The sequence below is a fragment of the Lissotriton vulgaris genome, chromosome 9 (genome assembly GCF_964263255.1).
Source record: "Lissotriton vulgaris chromosome 9, aLisVul1.2, whole genome shotgun sequence".
Classification (NCBI taxonomy): Eukaryota; Metazoa; Chordata; class Amphibia; order Caudata; family Salamandridae; genus Lissotriton; species Lissotriton vulgaris.
In genome coordinates this window covers 494,020,150-494,033,582 of record NC_141697.1, presented here as the reverse complement: position 1 = coordinate 494,033,582, position 13,433 = coordinate 494,020,150, and the positions used below count along the sequence as shown (strand labels likewise).

General features: G+C 42.2%; 1 protein-coding gene across 1 annotated transcript in view; it reads left to right on the top strand.

Moving 5' to 3' along the window:
* Positions 1 to 407: 407 nt before the first annotated feature.
* Positions 408 to 13,433, top strand: part of TRMT5 (tRNA methyltransferase 5) — a 47,758-nt gene continuing 34,732 nt past the window's right edge. The window contains exons 1-2 of the mRNA XM_086937954.1: positions 408 to 503; positions 5,424 to 5,585. Coding sequence (XP_086794080.1) covers positions 5,581 to 5,585 — 5 coding nt within the window. The 5' untranslated portion in view covers positions 408 to 503; positions 5,424 to 5,580. The remainder of the gene's footprint in view (positions 504 to 5,423; positions 5,586 to 13,433) is intronic.

Genomic DNA, 13,433 nt, shown 5'->3' with positions numbered 1-13,433 from the left:
CACCAGAGTCCCTTAAACGTAAACTTCATCTACAGAGAGTTCTTAGTAGCTTCCAAAAACACTCCGCTGGCAACGCGACGACCTGTCCACAACTTGCCCCAACAGTCCATTATTTGAGACCGCATTCTGTTCTTGATTATTGCGGCACATTGCCCCTTTCTGTTTTGTTAATTCATTACGGTAATCTGGACGAAAGTTGAAGTACCCGGAAGCCCCGAACCAATCACGTGAGGGGTTGGCTGGACTACACGTGAGGGGTTGGCGGACTAATGCATTATTTGGCGATTGGTAGGGAGAGCACAGTGAGAATGTGCCGTTCTCTGGGATTGGTTCGATTTAGCAATCGTTCATTTGCTACGAGGCTTCGGAGATTGCACCGTGGTTTGGGATTTGTTGGAGAAGGCTTGTTTGAATTGTGCAATTGCTTGTAGCCGGATAATTCACGTGCCTTCAACACAGCACGTAGCTGCTGCACACACCAACATCGACTTCCATTCCATTAGGTAAGTTAGCCCAGAGATGTTGACTCTACTGAGTTATTCCCTATTCTGTTAGACACTGGCTGACCGCTAGGTGACCGTCCGACTTTGACAGCATCCAATCTGCTATGAAAATGTGAAACATGCTGGTAAGTAGATTTGCCACCAAGGCAGGTTGCATCTGGCTCAGCGACTTTTTGGGCGCGACGTGCCACCGAGAAGCACCTGCACTAATTCGTAATATTATGGTTTCTATTCGAAACTAAATAATTTGGCATTAATGTGCGATTTTACAGCGATGTTTATTTAAGGGGAATATCAACTTTCAAGCAAAATTTGCTTTACAGGTTGGTGTAGCTGTTTCAACATTGTGGCATTTCACTTAACTACCTACATAGCCTTGTGCTGCACTGTATTGGAACATTTATTTACGTCTTCAGGCCCATGACAACTTCAAGGACAGAATGTGTCCTCTAAAGGGTGTTTTACGTTGTATGTCCTATGTAGGAGATGTTGGTGGAGATGCCCGCTGTTCGAAGATGTGCTCCTAACCGTGAGTCGCGTAACTTTGTAGCTGATGCACCTCAAGTGGTGCAGAGTGCAGACAGTGTAAGATTCCTACTTGCCAGTTTGTGCATATTGTAATTGCATTTATCTCTCACTTGTTGACGCATGCTATTCAGGAAGCCTATAAAGGATTAGTGGTGAATTAATATGGTGAAATATGAGGTAATTTCAGTGGTGGATATTAGTCTGTTACTTGGAGTGAGTAGGATAGCGGATGGATAAAAGGGGAAGAAAGATTTGCATTCATATAGCACTTGTTACCCCTGATGGGTGTTTTAGCGCTTTTCTGGCGAGTAGCACGCCACTCCGGAACCCATAAAGGATTAGTGTTGAAAAATAGTATAGTATAAATATGAAGTAATTTGAGTAGTAGATATGGTATTCAGTTATTTGGGCAGTATATTAGTATAGTTGAAAATGGAATTTGAGAAGTGAACATGTTAGTCTGTTAATTTTGATTGAAAAGGATAGTGGTAGGATAAGAGTGAAGGTTTTTTTTTTTTAAAGGTTTTAGCAGTAGGAAGAGGCTTTTGGATGAGTAAAAAGGAGTTTTGGAGGGAAGGAGTCAGGGGAGAGTGTAAAAAGTTTTGTTTTAGGGGATCGGTGTAGTAAAAAGGTGTCAGGTGATGCAAGGAGGGGTAGAGCAGGAGAGAGTCTAGAAAGGGTTATTTTGGCGACCATAGTAGTGGTATGGGGTTTGGGATAAATGAGAGAGTGGATGTAGAGGATATATTGATAGATGTATAGGATGAGAGATAGGGTAGTGCATTAGAAGGAGTAGTAGAAAGAAGTTTGAGAGGAGTCAGAAGGTTGGGCTAGAAGATATATAGAGCAAAGTATAGGCTGAGAAATAGGCTAGTGCATTGGAAATGCTAAATTAGAAGAAAGTGATAAATATATAGATCCATAAGTACATTGAAAGTATATAGATACATAAAGGAAGTAAGCATATTTAGATTAAATATATTGATAGAGGCACAGGATGAGAAATAGGGTAGTGCATTGGATATGCTTTTTCAGGAGAAAAGTAACAGACACAAAGATGGAAGGTACATAGATGCACAATGGAAGTATGTATATGTAGACCAAAGATGATTTTTATTTATTGATGAATATTATTATTATTATTTTTTTTTCTCTTAACAACATAATTATTTTACATGTTTTATAAAGTAATACACAAAGATAGGTAAATATCTATATTGAAAACAAATGCTTATATACAGAGGGATATGTGGCACCGGTAGCCAATGCAGGGCTTTCAAGGCAGGGGAGATGTGGTCTCGTGGTTTGATATGCAAGAGTAGTCTGGCAGCCGAGTTCTGAATTCGTTGTAGTCTTTTCATGGTCGTTAAAGGTGATCCGTGGTAGAGGCCATTGGCGTAATAGAGTTTGGATAGAACAAGGGAGATGGTAGCTTGGACCTTTTGTGGAAATCCCAAATGAGGGAAAATTTGTTGCAGCGTTTTTATAGTAGCAAAGCTTGATCTTGCTAGTTTATCCACTTGGAATGACCATGGACTCCAAGCTGTCGATGAATGTCAGAGGTTTCTTACTTCGTTTGATACTTTAGGCAGTGATCCCAGTTCATCAGGCCATGCGGCAAGGGGGTTGTAATTTTTCCAATCGCCACACGTGAGTATTTCAATTTTTGAAGCATTCAATTTGAGATGGCTCCAAGTCATCCACTGATCCACGGCTCTGAGACAGCTGAAAATTGGTGATTTTCCAATGTCTTTGGGGCATTCCAGTTGAAGGAGTATTTTCGTGTCATCTGCATAGTTGTAGCACGTGAGGTGAAATTTATTGATCAGTACTGGTAAAGACTTCGTGTAGATGTTGAAAAGCATGACGAGAGGATAGAACCTTGAGGGACCCCTGCTTTTGTGGAGTACGGTTTGGACGAGAAAGGTGGGGTGTGGATGACATTAGTTATGTTTCGAAGGTAGGACGCGATCCAGTCTAGAGCAGTTCCCTATATGCCGGCTTCATAAAGTCTTTGTTTCAGTGTTATGGTCAACCTTGTCAAAGGCAGCTGAGAGGTCCAAGAGGAGTAGCGCAGCAACCCAGTTGCGGTCAACTGTATTCTTTAGGTCATCCCAGATGGCAAGGAGGGCAGATTCAGTGCTTCTTCCCGGACGGAATCCTGTTTGGAAATCTGAAAGTATGTCATACTCTTCAATGAATTGTGACATCTGGGCGAACGCTGCTTTTCGATCAGTTTGCCCAGGAAAGGCCCATTTGTAATCGGTCTGTAGTTGTCAGGGTTCAGCAGGTTCAAGTTTGTTTTCTTCAGTAAAGGGCGTATGTATGACTTTTTTTGAGTTGTTCTGGAAATATTCCAGTAGTTAAGGAATCGTTGATGATTCTTCTTACTGGAATGGCAGCAGAGGTTGTTAATTGTCTTGAAAGTTTTTTGGCGGACAGGGGTCAGAAGGGCTGCCGGCAGGCCTGCTTGCTTTGACCAGGTCCATAAATTCATCTTGTGAGGTGTGTTGGAAGGAACGGAGAGGCTTGATTAGAGCATTCTTGGATAGTTGTTTTGTACAAGGGTTAGTGCTGGTGCTTTGTTTCTGTTGTAAGTACGAGTCCAACGTGTCTGCTTTGTCCGTGTAATGATTTGCCAGTTTGTCTGTGAAATCTTGAGTAACAGGATGAGTTCCTTCTAGGCAAATTGGTTTTCGAAATTCATAGAGTATTTTATAGAATTCTTTATTTGCACATTTAGGTTTTTCAATTCTGTCTGGATAGTACCTTTTCTTAGCTTTTTTGATCGTTGACTTATATAATCTGTTAATTTTCTGTAGGTGAAGTTTGGCGTTTGTTTTGAGCCAGGTACGTTGCAGCTTTCTAATTTGTTGTTTTATGTCTTTTATTTCTATGTTTCTCCAAGGCGCTTTTTTCTTTTGTTCTGTTGTGTGGTTTTGAGTGGTATCAGGATGTCAAAAGCTTCCTGTAGCCAATCATATAGATTCTGAACAGAATTTATGGTTTCCAGATTTATACTGGATGTTAGTTGTGTTTCCAAGTGTTCCAAATTGAGTTTGTTCCACGGCTGATAGGTGGATGGATGTAAGGTAGTTTTAGGTGAGCCGCTTAGCGTTGTTTTATATTGGAAAGCAATCAAGTGGTATCTGACCATGTGACTGGAGTTATAGTTTGAAAGGTAACTAGTTCAGTATTAGCAAAAATGACATCTAGGATAAGTCCAGCGGTGTGCGCCGGATTGGGGACAATCTGATGCAGGTTCAATGCGTCTAGGCCGGTGATTATTGTTTTTGGATGGGTCATATTGGTTTTATCAAACCAAATGTTAAGGTCACCCAGAATGTATAGGTTGGAGTGTATTGTTATTAGGTTTGAAACTGTGTCTAGAAGTGCAACGGGAATGTTGCCTTGCTAGGTGGAGGTCTGTAAAGGAGCAGGAAGTTACAGGTGGAAGACGGTGTAGGATTGTATCTTGTTAGAAGAGCCTCACAATTCTTTATGGAGATGTTGTCAACATTAGTGATATGTATTGTTTGCCTGAGTACAACAGCTAGACCACCTCCTTTTTTGGCTATACGATTTTGGGTGATTATTTGATAGCCTAGAGGAATGGCTTCATGCAGGACTGGAGCCATATCATCTCCCAACCATGATTCGGTTATGAATAGTATGTTTGGTTTTGCATCGGTGAGAAGGTCGTAGATGTGATGCTTGTTTTTAGAGAGGGATTGAGGATTTATTAGTAGACAGTGTAGAGAGTGGCCTTTGGTGATAGTGGGACTTTGTTTTGTAGAAGAGTGATCAGTATTGTGTGGGTGTGTAGCAGGTGTGTTTTTAGTGCTGTATTGGGATAGCAATCGTGTAGCTGTTCTTTATCGTGTTCCTCATCCAGCATGCTAAGAAGACATTTTGATGGGTCTGCATGTGTATGTTTTGGAGATGGATCGTCTGGGATCTTTATCCGAGCATTTCGTTGATTTTCTAGACTGAAAAGAAAGTGCCCCCGCAGTAAAGCCAGAAATGGTTGCAAGCCTCTACGTTATTTTTTATATAAACTACATGCAAAGGAGGGCTTCTGGGCGATGCGTGCTGTGTGCTTTGCTATTAGGAAGTTTCTTTACTACTGAATGCAAAATTAGATGTTTTTGCATTTCGATTAATTAGAATATTGACCTTCTTTTGTATTATGCAATTTCAAGAAGCCCTATTTACAGGAAGGACGATTTGGATTCAGTTGACTTCAAGACTTTTCTTCTGTAGGATATGGCAACTGCACAGATGCAGCAATGACATTTAATAAAGCATTACACTTAGTATTAAATTACTTTTGAAAACACTTCTGAAATTAAACAAAAGAATATATGGTATAATGAATTATGTTTTCTCTAGGTGGTGTAAATAAGCTTTGATAAATGAGTCTTGCAAGAGCCAGTCAAACCTGGAAAAAGAGGCTGTCCCGTTACCTCCAGTAGGGCCATCAAAGGTTGCTGGTGCACATCATGGGATTTCCTAGCAATTCAAAATATGCTATATCTAGGACCAGAGCATGAGGTGAGTGGACCTTAGATCTGCTTGGGACAACCATGTGTATTATACAATGTGTGTGCAACTCAGACATTTGTGAACTGGCATGGATATTGGTATTTGTTAGCCCTGATGCCCATACTAAGGGTTTGCGTTGTTTCAAAATCCCTACAGTATTGTGGAAAGAGAAAAAATGCTTTTTTAAAGTTGTACATGATTATTCTACATTGTGAGATCATACAATGAGGAGTAGGATGGCGAGTAAATCAGTATATTTTATAGATCAGTCAGGCATACAGTGAACCTCCTTAAGTTGGACGTCAACGCCCATCCCTTCATTATAGGTTTTTAATGAATACATTGTAAATTTCTGTGTCATCAGTTTCTCAGAGCACAGCTGTGCCCACACTGCACTCTGGTGTAAAGTTTTATTTTAAATTCTCTCGGTCATTATCATCATAGATATTTTCTCTAAGTATAAGGCTTAAAGTTGGGGTCCAGAATAAAACCAAGGGAGTCTTACAGTGGGAGAGGCACCATCAATATTCAGTGAATCCAATATTGTGGCATTTGTGAGAAGGTAAAAAGCAAAGGAATTGTTTTTTGTTGGGTATACAAAGTAAATGTTCTGACAGCAGTTCTAGAGGCTTTCAAGGCAGGGGAATCGAGTAGAATAAATGGTACTGGAAAACATGAGACTTTCTGATTACATTGCCTCTGTTCAGGGTCAAACGGCAGACGCTCTCGTGTTGTACCTCCCACTTCCGCATTCGACTCGCCGCGAGCAAACGCAAGCAACACCGAAGGAGCAGCGGTTAAATTACTGGGCAAATCAGACCTTTGGACGGCGCGAGAGAGCGCCTTATAGTGGAAAAACGTGGATGGCGAGATAGCGGCCGTGGGAGCCGCGTAAGTTGGAGCTTGAGACACAGTTCTAAAAGTGTTTTCATCCTTTTAAAAGGATATGTAAATTGCGCACAGCTCTGGTTCTTAAAAGTATACAACAAACTGAAGGCTCAAGTGGTAGAGGGGTCATTAATGGTCTGTGGCCAACTTAGAGAATGGAACAGTGAATTAGTGGCGGAGAAGTGGTGGAGGCGAGAGCAGATGACCTTTGAACTGAGGTAAGTGATTTTTTTTTGTATTTTTGCCTACGAAACCGCCGTGTAAAAGGAAGTGAAGGGAAGATTTCGTAGGCACATGAAGTGTTGGGTGCCTGAATTCCCATAGATTATCACTCAAACCTAAGGCGAAGAATACTCCAGCTGGATTTATACCTGAAGGAAGGAATTTAGGGATGAAGGGACCCTAAGAGGAAGAAAGGAGATGGCCTTAGGGAAATCTAAACCCCGGAAAGTCCCGAAAAATTCTAAAAAATCAGGAAATAAAAGCCCAGGGATGGAAGAACCAACTGAATTACCTATTGCAGCAACAATAGGAACAAAAAAATCAGCAAAAAGAAACACAAAATCATTGAATTTAACCCCACAGTCAGCAACAACGTCTAAAAAGTCAGTGAGTATAAAAGGAGGATCAGCAGTTTCGAAGTCGTTTAAGGATTTTTTTAGGGAAACATTTTAAAGGGAAGGAGTTATCGGAGAAGGAGCAGAGCGTCGTAGAGACTCCCATAATCCTAGAGGATCCGCCACCTCTAAGCTTGGTCTCTCTGAATCAAACGAATTTTAACATCACAGAGACTTCTATGGAACCACGTTTATCCTCCTCGCCAAGGTTATTCCGGTCATTATTCGCCCAAGACACTGAGGCAGAGGTGGTAGTGGAAGAAGGGGCCTCGCAAAGTAAATCTTTGAGCTAAGGAGATATTAATCAAAGGAAAGACTGTTTTTAATGTAAAATGATATTTTGAAAATTCCTATGTTGCTCAATCTGATTTAACATGTTCATCATTACATAGTCTGGAGGTTACGGGATCCTCCAGCGTATCAATGTTAGAGGTTATGCTGATGCTCCAGAAAACACTGCAGGGTATTCTTGAGGTCGCAGTGTTAAACAATGAAATTTTAAAAACATAAAGTAAGCAGTTTAAGATTATGACTGGGGAGCTAACACAAATTAAAGGTCTAATGCCTCTCTAGTAAGGCCAGTAGAAGCCCAACAGGAAATAATAGTTGGTGGGTAGGAAGAAGTAGTAAGTAATAGCCAATTACAGAAAGAGGAACCTACGGTGTGTGTGTGTATATGTATATGTATATGTATATATATATATATATATATATTATATATATATATATATATATATATAATCACGTTGCCCAATGATTATAAAAAGCTGCGGGAAAGAAGGTATAATAAACAATACATTCCGTAAGCAAGAATGGGGAGGAAAAGTCCACCCAAGTGTCACACCTTAAGGGTACAGGTTAATAGGAAAGGGGGAAAGTTAGATCAAAGGGCAAATGGAAATGCAGTGTCTCCTGAGTCTAAAAAGATTAGTTTAAATGAATCAGGAGTATCTATTTGCAGTCCAGAGTTACAATCTAGATGGATAAAGGGAAAAAGAACTTCAAATAGTGCAAATGATAAGAAACCTTTTGAGGAAGCTAAAGAGTTAGTTGCAGAAAGAGGGGCAGGCACGTCCTTGGGTATAGGGCCCTTAAAAAGAGTAGTATTGATGTGGCTCTTAGACAAAGAAGGAAAGAGAGGATAGATGGATATCCATCAAGTTTATATTTAGAACAACGGGGGGACCTTTGGCTCCTTTTGGAGCCTATAGGTCAGGGAAAAGGTGGGACAATAGTTAGGAAACTAAACCCCCTAAATCGCTCCCAACTCCTCTCTTCTTTTTCTAAATGTCCTAGCCTCTGAGACAAAAAGTCATACAAGTACAGTTAGAATATCATAAGCGACTTACAACTCGTATCACAGATAGAACATATTAAAAAAATTAAGGGAAGTCCAGCTGACATTCACACTAGAAAAATTGCAACCAGAAGAGGGCATTACCTGGTATGAAGACATAATAAGGCAATTGGTAGAATGCTTCAAGATAAAAATTAAACAGGGTAAATCTGGGTCAGTAAGTAAGGAAAAACGACCCACTAATAATAAGCCTTGGTTTGACGAGGATTGTCGCAAAGTAAAAGTTAGTATTAGGCAAATGGAAAGAAGCCTAAAGGGGGAGACATAATGACGATGTGTTACTTAGCCTCCAGAAATTAAGGATAAAATATAAATCAATTACTAGAGATAAAAAAAGAACTTATAAGGACAGATTCTGGGTGAAGTTACTCGAGTTAATCGAAGAAAAAAATGTGAAAGGCTTCTGGAAATTAGTACAAGAGAGCACTGGCAAAGTATTAGGGTCCTTACAGTGCTCGGTGACGGAGGATAAGTGAGTAGATTATCTCGAGGATATTTATGGGAATTGGCCAAGGATGGATGAAATAAATATCTTCGTTTGGCCAGGTGTAAGGGAAGAAGTAAAAGAGCACTTCTCCACCCACCATATTAGAAGTATAATCTCTAGGTTAAATCTAACTCGAGCCGCCGGTCCAGATAATCTGCTGGCTGTAATCATAAAAACGAACCCAGAGTGGTGGTCAGAGTACTTTTCGAATATGTTCCAGGGGATCCTTAATACATGGGTTATGCCAGATAGTTGGAAAGGAGCAATTGTAAGACCTATACATAAGAAAGGTGATATAAATTCCCCCAAAAACTACTGTTAAATAAATCTCCTGGACATAGGCGAAAAAGTGTTTGCTAAAGTAATCCTGGGTCTGCTCAAAGACTGGACAGAAGAAAGGAAGATTGTGCCCCAAGAACAGGGAGGGTTTAAAGAGGGTCATTCGACGGTTGATCACTGTTTTGCTCTCTGGTCCATTGTGCGGAAGTCGATTGAGCAGAGGGACAATTTGTTCTGCTGCTTTGTTGACTTCTGCACAGCTTCCGATCTGGTAAACAGGGGGCAGCTGTGGTCAACCTTGTTAGGGTACAAAATTCAAAATGATTTACTGGCTCTGATCCAAGCCCTTCACATAAAAAATTGGGCCCAGATAATCCTGGACGAGAATGGAGAATTATCCAGGAGGATCCAGATTGGTAATGGGTTAAGACAGGGGTGCGTGCTTGCCCCCTGCTTTTTTCTCTGTTTATAGCGGTCCTGCCCTTGGAGTTAAGAAAGGTTAGAGGGGATAGCCCGAAAATAGGAGGAACCCATATCCCCTGCTTATTATATGTAGATGACCTGGTCATTATGGATCAGACGGAGATTGGTCTCCAAAGAAAATTAAACCTGTTTAAAGAATATTGCCAAACTAAAAAACTAGTTGTGAGCATGGAAAAGACCAAAATCCTGTGCTTTGGAAGAAGCAAAAGAAAGTTCTCATGGTATCTGGGCACTGAGTTGCTGGAAAAAGTAACAGAATACAAATATCTGGGGATGTGGTTCACGAATAGTCTCCATTGGCATACCCATCTTGACGCTTTAAAAATCAGGGCTTCTGCTTCAGTGAAGGGATTAAAAAGATTTAATAGTGTATATGGTGAAATGTCTGATAGACCGATGTTAAAGGCTTATCAAGCAATGGTCCCTCCACAATTCTTGTATGGCGCAGAGGTACTCTATATAAGTGGCAAAAATAGCTGGGACAAAGGAGGGAAATATCCTTAAATGTTTGTTCGCGCTACCAAGTTCGACGATGGTACAGGGGGCAAGATTAGAAGTGGGAACCACCGCATGGAGTAATATAGCCTGTATGTCTTTTTAGGTTGAGTTTACTCGAACCTATTACTGTTAAACCAGAAAATTCCTAACAGGCGGATTTCAAACAGTTCACGAGAAAAGAATCACGTGACAAGCTCCTCGTGCACGAGCTTGCCCGAGCCTTCCCCCTACCAGCAGCATTTCTCCTGCAATCGGCCCACCCCCCTTCCTCTCCATATGGTGCGCTCTGCCTCAGGCCAGCATCTCTCCTCCCATAATTATTCACTGCAGGGCCTGCGTCTCGTCACTCTTCCTCCCAGTCCCCACAAGCAGGCAGCAGCTTCAAAGGGATCTGCTTCCCCACCCACTGCTTCACACTTCACGGCCTAGCGGCCGTGACTTGCATTTCTCCTTCCCCCTCCCCACAGCAATGCTAAGACGAGCTTGCCCGAGCCTTCCAGCAGCATTTCTCCTCCCCTTACCATTTGCTCCTGCCTCCGAGAGCTTCAAAGGGATCTGCTTCACACTTCACGGCCGCCGTGACTCACATTTCTCCTTCCTTCGTGCCCAGCCCCCCTCCCAGCACTGCCTTGTTCTAAATCATGTTTAAAGTCACAGAGGTCCATTCATTCTTAGTGGGGAGTTGCCCACTTTATTAACGCTCCCTTGTTTCCCTACAACCCTTTTAATATATCATTGTTATTTATTTTGCAAAAAATTTCATGAATACCTTCCCTCTTAGTTCATTCCTTTGTACTTCCATTCAAACTCTCACCTTTTCAATTGTGTGCCTATTTCTGTAATTTCTCATCAGAACAATCTACTTTTCCTGTCCCACTAGTGGATTATTGGCTTCTTTCACTACATACCGTTCATTTATTATTATTATTATTATTATTATTACATTTATTAAGCGCACAGCTACCCGGAGGTTTCCCGGCGCTAAAGCAAACTGAACGGTGAAAAGAGGGAGGGACATTAGTTGTTAAAAAGCCATGTTTTTATTCCTTTACGGAATTTCAGAAAGCACGATTCCGTGCGCAAGGGTTGAGGAAGAGAGTTCCATAAGGATGGGGCCAACAGGGCAAACGAGCGGCCACCCATTTTGGCTCTGTTGATGCGTGGAATTTTAAATTTGTTTTGTGACGAGGACCTGAGTGTACGGGGGGGAACATATTGTTGGACTAAAGCAGCAAGATAACGCGGGGCTCTATCAGTCATGATTTTATGCATGTAGCAGAGTGCTTTAAAGTGCACTCTGCTTTCAATGCGCAGCCAATGCAGGTTACGCCTGTGATGAGTGACCGATGATCTTGCGGGAAGGTGGCAAATCAGACGAACTGCCATGTTTTGAACCACTTGGTATTTCCTGGTTACCTCTTTGGCAGCACCTAAGAGCAGAATGTTCCCATAGTCCAGGCGTGAGATGACAAGGGCCTGGACAACAGTCCTCAAAGTGTCTGTAGGCAGCATCCAAGTGATCTTTCTCAGCCACCTGATGATGGTAGTACAGGTGGCCGCAACTTTCACAACATGATGTTTGAAAGTGAGTTGGTTATCGAAGATCACACCGAGGTTGCGCGCAGACACTGATGGAATGGGTAAGGGACCCATCTCCGGAGGCCAATGGTGAGGGCCCCAGAGAGAGGTGTCGAGTCCAAACAGGAGCAGTTCTGTTTTGTCCCCGTTGAGCTTCAGTTTGTGCTTCAACATCCAGTCCGATATATGCTTTAATCCAATTTGGAGAGAGGATGAAGGGAGGTTTTTGTTAGTGGAAAGTGAGTAGATGACCTGCGTGTCATCAGCGTAGGAGTAGATTGTGAGACCAGCCTGTTCGGCCAAGAACGCAAGAGGCCTTACGTACAGGTTAAAGAAAAGGGGGCTGAGGATAGAACCCTGGGGAACACCGTGAGAAGAAGGAAAGGTGGAAGATACAGAGGTAGAAGAAAAAACCTGAAACGTGCGATCAGACAAAAAGTTAGCAATCCAGGCCAGGGCGGTACCACCAACACCAACTGCCTCCAAGGTGGATAATAAGATGGAATGGGAGACGGTGTCAAAAGCGGCACTCAAATCAAGCAAGATGAGTGCCACCGTCTCACCATTATCCACTTGGCGCCTGATGGTTTCTGACACGCCAAGGAGAGTAGTTTCCGTGGAGAAACCAGCCCTGAAACCGGACTGGGATCCATGGAGAAAATTGGAGGATTCAACAAAAGAACTAAGTAAGGAATTGACATGTTTCTCCAAAATCTTGGAGAAACAGGAAAGCAAAGAAATAGGGCGAAAGTTGGAAGGATTATTCGGATCAGCATTGGCCTTCTTTAATAGTGGTACCACCATTGCGTGCTTCCATTCATTCGGAACAGTCGCTTCTACCCCCCACCCCCCCCACCCCCCCCTCCCCCGAAGAAAACCGTTTTTTAAAATATAAGATATTTTATATTTAACAAACAAGTCCAAAGGTTACATTTTCCCACTGAAATGCATGAATCCAGAGGAGCAGAGACTGACCGGAAGTTTTCAACATCTGTAAGTTGTTACCCGGGCTGGAGATTGACTCCTGTCACTCAGTAACACTAGGAGCAAAAATATACACTGATGGATGTCGTTTTATGTCCAAATATTGGGGACTCCACATCTTCTCCAATCCTGTCTCCTTGAAATGCACTGGAGGGGAGGTGGGGTAATTGATGTCTAGTTTAGGGGGGGTGGCAGGGATGACCATCTAAAAAGGCCAGCTCAAATTGTTTACAAGGAAGACTTTCCTCAGAAAAAGTTCTGTGGGGTGCAAATCAGTGTTAGAAAGTAATCGTGACTGTCAGTCGTATATCAAACAGTTTAAAACGCAGTAGCTGGGATCCACATCACAGATAGCGATGTATGCAAAACCCCAGTTGAAATGCAATGTGTCAAGATATTTTTTTTAATCTAACCAATAGCCAGACATAAGGAAACGTTTTAAAGGGAAAGTGTGCCCCCAGGCATGATTTATGTTGTCTTCAAAGCACCAGGGCACCGAATGACTTCTCCACCCCCCCCCCCCCCCCTTCCCAGGCTTCTGTGAACTAGGCACAAAAAAGAGCAAAACTAGAACAGGCAGAGCTACTTCAATACACTTCAAACAGCACTTACACTCCAGTTAGTTGAAGCCCTCCACCAATACACACAGAAGAGGTTCCCGGTAGGAGGCTGGAGGGGTGGGGAGT